Source organism: Hirundo rustica, chromosome 5, assembly GCF_015227805.2.
Source record: "Hirundo rustica isolate bHirRus1 chromosome 5, bHirRus1.pri.v3, whole genome shotgun sequence".
NCBI classification, from domain to species: Eukaryota; Metazoa; Chordata; class Aves; order Passeriformes; family Hirundinidae; genus Hirundo; species Hirundo rustica.
Window position 1 is genome coordinate 62,331,823 of NC_053454.1, and position 13,949 is coordinate 62,345,771.

General features: G+C 53.9%; 2 protein-coding genes across 4 annotated transcripts in view; one reads left to right on the forward strand and one right to left on the reverse strand.

Moving 5' to 3' along the window:
* ALPK1 (alpha kinase 1) overlaps nt 1–3,084 on the forward strand; it is a 33,967-nt gene extending 30,883 nt beyond the window's left edge. The window contains exons 12-15 of one of the 3 annotated variants that reach the window (XM_040064264.2): nt 497–659; nt 739–925; nt 1,188–1,394; nt 2,796–2,913. In XM_040064264.2, coding sequence (XP_039920198.1) covers nt 497–659; nt 739–925; nt 1,188–1,384 — 547 coding nt within the window. In that variant the 3' untranslated portion in view covers nt 1,385–1,394; nt 2,796–2,913. Of the gene's footprint in view, nt 1–496; nt 660–738; nt 926–1,187; nt 1,922–2,795 lie in introns of those variants that run through there. The other 2 variants (XM_058420628.1, XM_040064263.2) reach the window with 2 other exon arrangements.
* Nucleotides 3,085–8,499: 5,415 nt separating this feature from the next.
* NEUROG2 (neurogenin 2) lies at nt 8,500–9,198 on the reverse strand. Its single transcript, XM_040065325.1, has one exon. It carries the CDS (start codon nt 9,196–9,198, stop codon nt 8,500–8,502), a length of 699 nt encoding a protein of 232 aa, XP_039921259.1.
* Between the last annotated feature and the right edge of the window lie 4,751 nt (nt 9,199–13,949).

The following is a 13,949-nucleotide window of genomic DNA, read 5'->3' on the forward strand; positions in this document are numbered from 1 at the left end:
ATGCTGCTTATTTGTAAATACGGATTAGAAAGATGTCTGGTAAGGTTTGCTGTAGCGAGAATATTTTATGGCTTTCCCAAATGTGTTGGACGTTTTGGCAATCTTTCCCGCCACTCCATTAATTTCTAGGAAGGAAAGGCTGCTTTACTGTTGTCTTCTAACAGCTAATTACAGAGTTCAGATCATTACTAGAAGTGGCTTATGAATTATTATGGATGGAGAACAGTATTTTAATACCTCTGAGTCAGGTCTCCCTTCAGGGTTAAGAAAAGTTGAGTTTAAACATCCCAGTGTTATGAAACCCCCATCCCAGGATTTGATTGGTAATTTTTCACCTCTGTGAGACAGAAAATAAAAGACTTCCACCCAGTTATAACCACAGCTATTTTAAATGCATCACTCACAGGTGGATTTGCTTCTGACGAGTTCTGCTCTGCTGTGAGGTATCACAGCATCCAGAACAAACACCGCTCCAGACACTTCTCCTTTTGTTCAGGTATGTTGGGAAGGAATACAAAGAAGAAAAAGGACTCCTCCATCACTTCAGTGATGTGGAGCGACAAATGACCGCGCAGTACTACGTGACAGAGTTCAACAAGAGGCTGTATGAGCAGAAGGTCCCTACCCAAATCTTTTATATCCCCTCTGCAGTGCTCCTGGTAAGGACCGTCTTGTAGGCAATTCCAAGGAAGGGTGTCTTGGCTCCATTATAGTAGCAGTAAGGCTGTCTCCTTTCAGATACTGGAAGACAGAACTATAAAAGGGTGTGTGAGTGTGGAGCCCTACATCCTCGGGGAGTTTGTGAAGCTGTCCAACAACACCAAGGTAGTGAAGAATGAGTACAAAGCCACGGAGTACGGCCTGGCTTATGGCCACTTCTCCTACGAGTTCTCCAACGGAACTGACGTCGTCGTCGACCTTCAAGGTGCGTATGATGGTGATGTTTGTGCCTTTCACACTCAGCTTCTAGCCCACAGGTATCTTTGGGGTATTCATTTCATTAAAATTCATCATGTGTCTCATAGGGTTGTGATTTTGCAGCCGTAGGTGGGAACTGGGAATCGCTGAGGTGACATGAGCAGAGCAAGGGCCAGGCCAGGCAGAGAGTCCTGAGTGTGGTAATAAAAAGGCTGTTTGACATCAAGATGTAAGGGGTTTGATATCAAGATGTACCATTTCTTCCACAGGCTGGGTGACAGGTAACGGGAAAGGCCTCATCTACCTCACAGACCCCCAGATTCATTCCCTCAATAGCAAAGACATCTCACGCTCCAACTTCGGGAAGAAAGGAATTTACTACTTTTTTCATGATCAACACGTGGAGTGCAACGAGATCTGTAGCTGCCTGTCTCTGACAAGGCCCTCGGTGGAGCTGCTGGCTTAGACTGGCACAGGTCAGTCCACAGGATGACCTGAGGGCTGGACACTCTTTTACCCTACTTTTACCCTACGCATCTTTGGGAGCAGGTTGTCCAGCAAGGCAGCGAAAAGCTGCCTCCATTTCCCATTCTCCCCTTCCCCCCTCCCCACAAAGCCCCAATGTCCTGCTGCCCCCCAGTGCTGGGATCATTTCTTTGGAGAGATTTTCTCCATGAGAAAGGGAGCATAAATTTCCACAAAAAGATGGGTCCCCAACAGACTTTGCTTTAACAAAACCATCCCCTTTTGTTTCTGCAGCCAGCAGAGATTTTTAGGCTTTTGTCCCCGCGTTTTAGCAATGCTATTGTATTCTAGGTGATGTTCGTGCCGAGTTGTTTGGAAAGATGCCCTATCCCTGGGCCAACTGATTAGAACTAGGTGTAAAGAGGGAGAAGGAAGAGGAAAAAAAAAAAAAAATTAAATCTCTTTATTATGGTGCATAAACCTTCAGTCTTGGGGAGCTGCGCAGCTGCGCGGGGAGAAAAATGCATTCAAAACTATAATGCCAGTGTGAATAATCCTTTCCCGAGCGCTGCTCGCAGACTGCTCCAGCTTTGTCAGGTGAACTTGAACCGGGCCATCAGATTTGCGGCCGTTCCCATTGCACACTGTCTGTCACCCCGGGGCATTCACCATCTTGCCTGTTGTTAGGAGCCAGCGAACAATCCATCATTGAGCTGGGCAGTCGCCGGCTCACACAAGAGTGAAATCGGCATGTGACGGGACACTCGGCCCCAGTGTCTCGCCGATTAAAGTGATACATGAAAACTCACGTGTTACTGGGAAGATTAAACCCGTTATCTTGTTGTGCAGCCAATAAAGGCCGGCCTTGTCCTCGGCAGTGGGGAAATGCTGGCTTTAACTAAGTGACAAACGCCGCGCTCACATAGCTCCGTGCTCCGGCCAGCGAGCGCCGGGCTCCGGAGGGCAAACAAAGCTAGTTAGCAAGATCCCGGGAATTAATGGGCGGCAGAGATGCCGTGTTAAAGCCTCTCTGCAGAAGCTTTCCCTGCTCTGTAGAGACAATTAAAACCAAAACAAAACCTCTCCGACAATCTCTGCACAACAAAGTGTCCTAATGCACTGCCAGCAGCCCGCCCCGCGTTTTCCAGCTCCTTCGTGCTCAAAGAAAGAAAAAGAAAATTTATTTAGACATGCTCTAGAATAAATCCGTCCCTGTGAAATTTTAATACTTTGCTTTCTTCCTAATATTTCCACCTGGTCGCTTATTTCTTTTGTTGGTGTTAGGAGACATTTTGCCACCTCGGCTAAAGTTATAGCTACTCACAGGTAAAAGTTAGGGTCAAGGATCAGCTTGTCCTGTTCCCTGTTAAAACAGGCATGGAATCATATTCTACTGGTTTTACTCTTTACAGGATTTGGCACAATTTCAGATGTTTCAGGCACTCTGTCTTCATCCGGGGCTTGGATACTGGAAATCATGGATTTACAACCTCATTGCCTGAAGAACTGGGACGCACACGTGGCTCCGAACACACAGAGTTTAAATTACTGGTTCATGTTTGTGGTATAAATAGGGGATTATTGAGGAAATAAATAGGTGACGCTGAGGATGGAGCATATGATATTTTGACTGTAAATTTCATTTTAGAGCTACCGACAAAAAAATTGCTTTTATTTCCTCTGGTTTCAGAATAAAGTAATTTGAACTAACAGGCGTCGGGAGTACTTTTTCCTTTTTAAATTAGAAATTGGAAGTTTTTATTGGAGGTTTCTGTGGTTTGTGTATAAGTAACTTGCTACCAAGATGCTTTTTGGGCTTGATTAATTGTAACACTCTCCAAATTCCAACCTAAATACCCGGTATAACCAGTGAGGGCCAGTCTCTACAAAATGTGTGGAACTGTGTTGTGAAATATGATCTGTAGGGACATCATGATTGAGGAAACATGAAACATTTTTTTCCTCTCGCCTACACTCCAGGACTCGAGTTTACACCCTGTGTAAGTGCTGCTATAAGTCAGGCACAAAACTGGCCTGCCTGTGACAGTGGTGACACGCTTTCCTGTCCTTCAGGGAGAGTGGTTGCCTAAAGAGATTTGTCCTTCTTCCCTCTCTGCAGGTATCCAGGTGAAAGGCAGAGTCTTGTCGGCCGTGTGTCGTGCTTGCGCATCCAAGTTAGTCAATTTGATATCCAGGGAGCAAGCTGATGCGACCAAAGCCTGCTTAAAAGGTAGAGTGATTTTCTCACTCGTTTGCCAATAACTAATGTCCCTATGGAGCACTTCGGGAAAATTTTCATAGAAAAGATGCAGTGGAAAGGGAACCCCTCAGCGATCCCAACAATACAGGGCTGAGCCAAGCTTGCCTCCCTCCCTCCCTCCCTCCCTCCCTCCCTCCCTCCCTCTCCCTCCGAGCTGCAGCATCCCGGGCCGTTGCGGCTGGCAGAGAGCGGGCACGGGGTGACCCCTCCAGCTGTGAGGCAGCCCCTGCACGCAAGGCAGCACGGCCCCGCTGCCACCAACGCGGCATCAGCTGCCCCCAGAGCCCAGCTGCTGGATTCAGGCAGAGCCCCTTCCCCAGACGCAGCCCGTGCTGCCCAATCTCTTCTGCTTGGAAGAACACAGCGGCAGCAGCTTCCTCGGCATCTCCTTCCCACGGAGCAGAACCGGGATATTCGCGGCAAGGTGTTGGTGCCTGCTGCCGTCACCTGCTGCCTTAGGGAAGCCCCGGCACACGGGTGCCTCCCCCGGCTCCGCGGGGAAGCTGGCGGCGGCGTGCTGCTCTCACCCCTCTCCCGGGAGTGACACACGCCACCCTCCTTTCTTCCACTTGGATGAAATCATCTCCCCTCTTCCCTGGCTGAGCGGGAGCAGATGGGGCTGTTGGCCTCTGCAGTCGCCCGCTGCCCCGGCTCGTGTGAGCCCGCCGTGCCTCCAGCCCCCGCCCCGCCGCCGGGCCTGCCCGCTGCTCCCTCCCAACAGGGCTTAATCCCATTCCCTAATCCCAAAACTTCTCTGCCAAGCTGTTCATAAGGCAGAATGTTTCTCGCATCAAGAGATACCGAGTTATTAACAAATCGTTTCATGCAGGACGCTGCCGCAGGACCGGAGCATCGGCAGCACCGAGCTGGGTGCACAGGTCCATAGAGGCAGGTCCAGCATCCCGGGGGTTCCCCGGGCGGCACAGCCAGCGCCCAGGGGAGCAGGATGAGGGCAGGATCCCCCCGGCAGGGAGCAGGTGCCTTTCCTCCCTCGGTACCAGCCCAGCGCAGCCCAAACTGTCGTGCCGGCTACCGGGGCTGCCGTCCCCTCGGAGCAGGACATCACGTTAATAGAGGTTGATTTGCAAACGGCGTCGCCCCCCCCAGTGCCCCCCTTTGCCTGACTCCCGCTTTTCTGCTCAATGGCACAGATGCTGCTTTGTGCTGCCCAGGACCAGGCAGCTATTAGCAGCAAATCCAGCGAGGGAAATTAATGAAGGCGACTACTAATAAAAGACAGCTCAGGACAGCCCGACAAACTTGCTCCGAGCGGTAATTAACTTTTTTTAAAACTCATGAAGGTAAATATGCCATCAGCTTTGGGCCGGGCTCTCTGCTTTTTAATAAAAGGAGGAGGAGGGGAGGCGAGGGAGAGGGGCCGGCTGTGTGTCACAGCCGCCCCAGCACCATCCCTGTTCCCTCCCAGACACTGCAAAGTGACCCTCCGAGGACTTTTTTTTTTTTTTTTTTCCCTCTCCAATCAGTTTTAGGAGGCTTGATTTTAAGTCTGCCAGGAGTTCTGCCCCTCCTTAACCTGCATTCAGTACGAGAGGTCACGGGGATGAGCAGGCTGCTAGAATTTTGCTGGACCTGCACAACTGTTGCAGAATAGCAGGCAGAAGGCAGGTTGTCCTTGTATCCTTTTATCTTTACATGGTCAGCTTGTCAGAGCAAAAGGGTCTGTCTTAGACTTTCAAACACGAGATTTTGCCTTGTAGTAAGACAACAACCCACATCAGGTTACAGAAAAGATCCCGCTGGGATTTCTGCTTATGCCAGGGGATTGACTGCACAATAGATAATCGAGATCCTTTTTGCCCATGGGGAATGGGAATTGGGGCTACGTGGGCCAAATCCATACATAATACAGGACCAGGGGGAAGCCCAACCTGGGGCACCTGAGTAAGGCTTTAGGAAAGCTGAGTTTAAAATACGCCAGCCAGCTGAGAGCCATGTCGGGAGGGCTCTTTAACGATGGCACTGCGTGGACAGATTTATGCCCGCCGTGAAAGGCAGCGTGCGGCAGCCCTTGGGGTGCTGGTTTGGCTCCTCGTGGCCATTCTTATGCCAAGGAGGGCTGTAAACCCCCCTGGGGGCCTTCAAGCTGCCCCTCCAGCCCTGCCGGCGCAGAGGAGCTTTTATGCCAAAATACAATACACAGAAGGATCATAAACACATGTTCTGGGGCAAGAGGCTGCCATGGAAACCACCCCCAGGTTCCTCACATCATCCAAGGAGGTGTTTGCCCATCTTGCATCTCCTGGTCCACTTCCAGGTTGGCTGCAGCTGGCTCTGGGGACTCCCCGTCACCTCCAAAAATCAGTCTTCTGAGAGAAAAGAGGGAAATATATGAAAAAAGGAAACGAAGGAGAGGAATAAACTCAAATTAAGGGGCAAGAAAGGGAACTATAAACACTTCTGGCCACGTTCAAATGAAAAATCAGTATGAGAGTGACTGTGCTGGGTGACAAATCCAACCTCTCCGACTCAGGTTTTGCCACATGGTCCTGCCACCCCCTCCCAGCCTTGCCCCCCTCAGGCCCGTTTCCTCCGAGGGCATCTCCAACCAAGGCCAGCCTCCCCCGGGGATCGGGGAAGGTTCGGCTGGCGTGGCTCCCACCCCCAAACCTCTCCAACGCCCCCCTCCATCCTCCGACGCGTCGTGTGCTTTTTCCCACGGCGGTTCCCGTTGCCAGGGCCCAAGCAGGACGGTAACGTTCCTGCCAGCAGGGTCTGTACCTGGGATGGAGCGAAATCCCTCCAGGATGACGCGCACCTGGCAAGGAGCAGCGTCCCTCCCTGAGGACGGCTGCGGGGAGCATCCTAGTGCTGAGCCCCCCGGGATGTCCCTCCTGTTCCCGCGTGGCTCCAGCACCCAGAGGGATGTGCATCCCATCCATCCCGGCCTTTTGAAGAGCCGAAGGCACCTACTCCAGTGTCTCTTAAAAGAGGGAGAGAAACCAGGAAGGACAATGAGGCCCGACCAGAAAAGACGGAGAGAGCGCTCGGCTTCTTTTTTGGCATTCCTGGAGTTTAGTCATTAAAAAGGGGTCGTTAAAAGCGAGTGAGAGTGAAAAACCCGCTCCCCACGGGCTGCCCCACACACCGCCAGCGCCGTGAAAGGCTCCCTCTTGTTTTGTTCCTCCTGGCCCGTGGCAGATTTGGGGGAACACAGCTTCATCTTGCTGGCCACATCAAAGCAGTGATTATGCAAATGCTCCCACTTTTTTTTTTTTTTTTTTTTTAAGGGAATTATTTATCACACAATAACCCCCCTGCCAGGGGGGGAAACAATAGATCAGGCTAGATAGCACTGCTCGCCCGAGGCTGCGGGGCCGGGGGGACCCCCGCACGGTTTATTGGCCTAACCTAATTTCACTAATTCTCTCTTCACACATTTTGGGCTTTTTTTTTTTTTTTTTCCCCCTTTTCTTTTTTCTCTCTCTCTTTCAACCCCCTTCCTTTCGCGGATGTCGCTCCGAGCACTGGGTTTCACGCTCCCAGGGTCCGGAGGGCACCGGGCAGGATTCGCGTGCTGAGCATTTTATTTAATTAATACACTCAGGCGCCTCTGCTGGTTTCTAATGATTTCCAAGTGTTTGTACCCAGAAGTCACAAAGTGCTCCCGGGAGCACGGGGACGATGATTGAAGGCCCTGGGCGGCCTCCAGCATCCCCCTCCATGGTGACATCCCTGGCTGTGTGCTGTAGATGCTGAACGGAACCCCCTGGAAATGCCTGGGACCTGGAATTCATCTGGCCCTCACAGAGAGGAAATTCTTCCTCTTTTAGCCCATACATTTTTTTTTCCTCAATAACATTTATATCCTACTGCCTTCTTGGTGAAATCCGTCGTCTTGAAGGGTGATAACTCTTTATCCATCCATCTTGCTTTTGCTGTGAGCATCTTCTCTACTGAGAGCCAAAGGCAAATGACCAGTAAACTTCCACTGATCTTCCCTCTCTGTCTCTCTCTAATGCTGTTTCCCAAAGAAACAGTTGCCCACGGACCCAGTGACATCAGGCCTCACTGGACCTTGGTTTCACCAGAGAAAAGGAAAGGCCCAGTCCTGTAATTCCCAGTCGCTGGCACGTTAAGCAGAAAAAGCAGCAACCCCAAAGTTATGAAAATTAGAGCTTTTTATTTATATTTTATCACAAGGACAATCCCTTTGCTCTTCAGCTGTAAATACATACTAGAATAAACTCTGTAAATTATACAAAAAATACATATTTTCCATGAAATCTGTCTTTATAATAAATAAATGTGAACACGTGTGTGGCTGATCGCTGTAATGTTCCGTGTCTGTTGAGGTTTTCAGTCTGTTGATTTATTTTTAATCTCCTGAAAGAAGGGGGGAGTTCCTCGTCCCCTAAAGGTCGAAATAAATAATGTATGAGAAGATCCTTCCCCATTCCCCCCTCCCGATTTTTTTTTTTTCCCTTTTGATAGAGAGTTCAGCCTAAATTTCCACGCTTGCATTCAGCCCTCACAAAGCCTACAAATTATACAATGACTTCTAACCTGGACCCCTAACAAAACAATTTACTTTTTTTTTTTTTTTTTTTTTTCCCCCTCGCTTTGCACCCCCCTCCCGCCTATAAATCATAAGGGACAGATGGCAAAGAGGGGAAAGGGGAGCGGGGAAAGGGGGGGACACACACACAAAAGCCCCGCGGTGACAGATCTGGGAAAACTGGACAAAGTGCACATCGGCGAGAAAGAGAGAGAGAGAGACAGAGAGAGACGGAAAGTTTGGTTTGGCAGGTGCCGTTCCCACAGCCCGCCCTGCCCTGGGAAGCGGGCAGATGCCGCCGTCGCCGCCCCGGGGGGAGCCCCGGGAGCGCCGGGCCGGGCTAGAGGCAGCGGCGGGGCAGCGGCGGCGGCGGCCCCGGGGCGAAGCGGCCCGGCCAGTGCTCGGGATCCGAGGCGGAGCCCGCGGGGCTGGCGGGCGATAAAGTGCAGGCGTACGGGGAGGCGGAGGGCGCGGGGCTGGCGGCGCCGCCGCTCCAGGAGGAGGCGGGCGAGGGGCTGCCCTCGGCGGGGACCGCCGCTGCCGCCGCCCCGTCGGGGCCGAGCCGCGCCGCGCCGGCCAGCCGCAGGGTCTCGGTGAGCGCCCAGATGTAGTTGTGGGCGAAGCGGAGCGTCTCGATCTTGGTGAGCTTGGCGTCCTCGGGGAAGGTGGGCAGCACGTCGCGGAGGGCGTCCAGCGCCGCGTTCAGGTTGTGCATCCGGTTGCGCTCGCGGTTGTTCGCCTTGAGCCGCCGGCTCCGCTTGATGCGCTGCGCCGTCTCCGCCGTGCGCGCCGCCCGCGGGGCGCCGCGGGACCGCCCCGGCCGCCGCTTCCCCTCCGCCCGCCGCAGCCCGCGGCCGCCCGGAGCCTCGACGGGGCGAGCCGGCGGGGCGGCGCGCAGCTCCTCCTCCTCCTCCTCCTCCTCTTCCTCCTCCTCCTCGGCGCTGGACGGCAGCGAGGGCGAGGGGGCGGGCGAGCCCAGCCCCAGCAGCAGCAGCTCGTCCTCGGCGGGCGGCGCCAGGACCTCCGCCTTCACCAGCATCCTCGCTCGGCGGCTGGACGGTGCCGCACCGGGCAGCGCCGGGAAGCAGCGGGCTCGCTCTCCTCGCCTCTCCGGCGGTGCGACGGTTCGCCGGTTTGACGGAGCGGGCGGGCGGCAGCGGAGCGGGGCGGGGGTCGTGGTGGGGGGGGAGCAAAGCGCGGGGGACGGGGGGGCGGCGGGGGCGCGGCGCTGGCACGCGCCCCGGGGGCGGCGGGCGGGCGGCGGCGGGAGCGGCGCCCGGGGCCCGTCGGGCTGCGTGTCTGGCACACGACCCTCCTTAACACCCCTTATATACCCCGCGGGGAACAATCAAACCTACCCCCGGGGTCCCCCTCGCCCTGCCCGCCCCGCCTGCCAGTCTTGTCGGGGGAGCCGCCGCCGTCGCCGCGCCCCACCCCCCCCCGCCGGGGCCCCATTGGCGCCTCGCGCTCGGCTGGAGCGTGCCGCTAATTTATTAATGAATGGGGAGGGGGGGCGCGAGGCGCAGGCGGCCAATCCCCGCGCCCCGCGCGCCACGCGCGCGCCCGGGGCCGGCTCCCTTTCAGCCGCTTCATTTACGGGCCCCGCAAGGAAAGGGAGGGAGAGAGGGAGGGATGGGGGGGGCTCCCCTTCAACCCCTCTCATTCCCGGGAGGGCTTCGCCTTCTGGGGGCACTTGGAGCTGTGGCAAAGGTGCATAGTTCCATACACGGCTCGCCGGGGAGATGCTCCGGGCGTGCGGCTGCTCCGTTCGCATCAAGCCAAACCCGACGCGGGGGAAAGCCCTGCGCTCCGGGCAGCCCGGTGCCGTCAAATACAATTCACAGGACGGGCGAGACTTTATCAAAAAACCCCAAACGCAAGCTTGCCAGTGCACCAGGAAAACCTTAATTCCTTTCGCCCCTCTTCCCTTCCAGCCCTCCCTCAATGGCAGAGCCTGGTGGCGTGCCCGTCGAGTCGGCAGGCTGGCTTTGCACCACAGACCCCTCGGGGACACCTTGCACTATCCCAGGTTGCTCCAAGCCCTGTTCAGCCTGGCCTTGGAAACTTCACAGCTTCTCTGGGCAGCCTGTGCCAGGGCCTCCTCACACTCACAGGGAAGAATTTCTTCCAATATCCCATCTAACCCTGCCTTCGTTAGTGTGAAGCTGTCCCCTCTTGCCTGTCCCTTGTCAAAGAAATGACACTGACAACCTACAAAACTGAAGCCCCAGTACACTCTCCTCTCCATATGGAAACACCAAGGCACTTTGAGGGAGCTGGGCTTTGAAACAGAATCTTATTTGTAACTGCTAAGGAAAAGCCCAAAATAGATGAAAGAGCTGAAACCTCTGCAGAAGTCCTGCTTAGCACACCAAGAACTCACACCCAAATCAGTCCCTCGCTCTTGCTGCCCTCTGGGTTTATGGCCTTTGGGCGGGACTGGTCCCTCAATCCCTATCTCTGTGACTCTGTGAAACATTGTAACACTCCCCTCACCGCCCTGTGAAAAACGGGAGGCTCACAGGTCCCCTCGGTACCCCAGGAGAGTGATGCAAAAGGACCTTATTTCTTTTTCAGCACTTTAAGGGGCGAAGCAGAGTACGCTTGTGACAGGGCCAGCCCATCCCAAGTCACCACCGTGCTTGTTGAGATTTCCATGCTTCCATTGCTGACGCAAAGCAAGGGAGAGGTGAGGCAGAGGTAGCGCTGTGGGTGCCTTTCTGGGGTTCAGTCCAATTCCTGCTGCCAGGCCCTGTCATGCAGCATTTTTTTCCACAGGGTTGAGCACAAGGCGACCAAGGACAGGTCGGCTGCCAAATCCTCACAGCTCTTGATAGGCGCTTGTGTGATCTGTGGGTAGAGCAAGGGCCGAGCTGCTCGGCCGAGGGTGGTGGGGAGAGGAGGTGGCGGGGGGAAGAGGGAGTGGGATCAGGAGCAGGAATGCTGCTGCAACTGCCCACTGCCTGAACTGTCCTCCAAGGGTCAAACTGTTCAACTTCAGCCCCTTTGCCGGACTCAATCCTACTTTAGGAGAACAAAAGCCCAAAGTAGGCAACGATCAAGAAATGGGAGCACAATGATTTAAGCTTATCACACAGCCCAGAAATAAAAGACGCTGAGCTCGTGTGGGGGAGAGGGGGAGACCTTCAGAAGGGCTTTGTTTGCTGTAAGAAGATTGAACTCTGAGGCGACCCGATAGCCCTAAAAGTTTAGGGTCTGTGTTGCTGAGAGACCTTTGGGCACAGCCCATCCACACGTCGACCTCACAAGTTGAGAACCGGCGCTGATGGCCAGCCTGCCTCAGGTGAACGGGGGCACGACATCCCGGGAAATGTGAGGACAAAGCTGTGGGGACAGGGTGGTCTGACCCCTCCCAGCTCTGCCTCCCTCATACCCCACAGCCTGCAGCGTCCTAAGGATTTGGGGTCCCAGGGTGCCCCGAATCCTGCGGTGCCCAGCCCTGGGCAGCACCTACAAACCCTGAGAGTGGAGTGTTTCTGCTGTTAAGTGGGGTGTGAGAATATGTCCCCACACAGCAGAGTACTGGGGTGCTCTCCAGAGGGAAGAAATCAAAAGTGTTGGGGTCTATATTCCCCACGTCCTGACCCAGGTCCTTCCTGAACACGCTGTGTGCGCTGCAGCAAGGGCCACAGGGAGGGACGAGATGAGGACCATCCCCCCAACTCCAGGCACATTTGGGGTTTGTTCTGGGATCAAGGCGAGGAGGGGTCCCCCCCATAAGCACTGTCTCGGCATCCTTCTCTGGCTCCCCACACCCTGGCCCTCATCGGGGGCCGATTGTTCCCGGCAGATTTGCATGGCAGGTGCAGGCCTGCGGAGCGATTTTGCAGTCCTGGCCCCCCCCCTCCCCCGCCAAGAGGGTTTGCCTCCCCCCCTTGTGAAAAAAGGCTGCCGGTGCCTTCCTTTCCCATGAAGAAGAGAAGAAGCTTGAGGATCGCGTGAACACGCTTCAGTTTTCTTATTCTTTTCTATAGATGTGGGGAAAAGAACAGCCGATTGTGTGAAAAACCCAGTGCCTGCAAAAAGGGACATTGGCCATCCAGGCGAAGGTGCGCGAGGGAGAGCACTAATCGCTGAACCAGGAGACAAATACGATTACCAGCTCCGAGCCTTGAGTCAGAAAGTCTCATAGACTTTAAGATGTTAATCCCCAACATAATCCTTCCTTTGGCGTGTAGGAATAGTGCAGCCACAAGAGTTGTTTTGTTATTTATATTGGCGTTTAATAAAACTCAGCCAGTGGTGAATGGGCTGCCCACTCTCCAATGGTAATTAATTCCCTATTTCAGTGACCCAATTGTGCTGGGATAGAGCAGTGGGACAGTCCCACTGCCCCAACCCGCCTTTGTGCAGCTACACGGCTCTCGTGCTTCAACAGCTATGGAAACTCATTCTTTTGATGTCATTCAATGAGTTTTCCTTGGGCATCTTCTAAACTTCAAGGACCCTTTTCTTTCTCCAATGCCTGAAAAGCAGGACTAGCTTGACCACCTCTGTAGAATTTAATGGTTTGGTGAAAGGGTCTTTTGCGGGGGGGGGGTGGTGGTGGGGTGTTTTATAAGGAAAGAGAGAAAGAAAATTTGGCAGGCTGGCTATCAAACAGGGATATCCAAACTTGGGTGTGCTGAGCTCACCCAGCTCCTAATTTATACAGGTCTAAAAACCCACTTTTCCTTACTCAAAATACTCAGGAGGCTTCTCTTAGTCAGGGCATTTCTGAAAGGGATTTGCCAGCAAGCAGTAACTCTGTTTTATTGAGCTGAATAAAACAAATGGTGTTTCAAGAAAGAATTTCCGTCCAGAAGGGGAAAGAACACAGGGATATCTTTGCCTAGAAGGGGAAGAATACCAGATACCTAGAATAGGTTATTGGTATAAAGTGTGTCTGCAGGCTTATGCTTTTTGACTCTGTGGTGAGGTGGCTGAAAGCAAACACGTGAAGAACATGGAGTTATCCTGCAGAGCCATCCCGCTCCGGGCAGCTTCTTCTATGTCTTTATACACATTTCCAAAAAAAAAAAAAAAAAACCAAAAAACCCAACCCCAAAAAACCCCCCAAAACCCCACCCCTTCGCAAGTCACAAACAATTCAGGATTCAACTAAGAAAACACAGAGTGAACCATATGGCCGGGGTGGCTCGAGTTGGCTGCATTTTCCCGCAGACAAAGAAGGGATTGAGAGTTGAAGGAAAGGAGAAAAAAACCCAACTTTCCGGCTGATGAAGCTGTTGTCTGGAGGCAATGATCCCAAATCTCAAGGCTTTATTCCAGGCTCCGACTGAGACGTGATATGTCATATGATTAGCATCTTTCATATTTACAAGAGTAGTGCGGGCTGCCAGTCTTTAGAGAAAGGCGAGAGAAAGAAGGGGCATATGCTGAAATGGATTTAGCATTTGAAAGAGAGAAAAGAGAGCGGATAAATACACTTAAACGAGGATTTAGTTTTACTCCCGTTGAGTTCTAATGGCTTGTTGATTGAGATTTTAGGGAGCTGGGACAGAGGTGTCAGCAGTAATTTAAAGGCGCTATTCAGCCCTCCCCCGGCGGAAGGAGCCGGCGCTGCCCCTCAGGGCGGAGCGGTGCTGCGGCCGCGGGCTGGCGGGAGGGGCGCATCACCGCCGGGGCGGCTCCCTCCGCCGCGCGCGCCGCGCCATCTGGCGGCAGCGGAGCCGCGGGACACGGAGACACCCGGGATCGGGGAAAGGGGGAAAGCAGACGGGGAACGCCCGGTGAGTAGGGCACCCGTCAGAAGGGTGACACCACTGC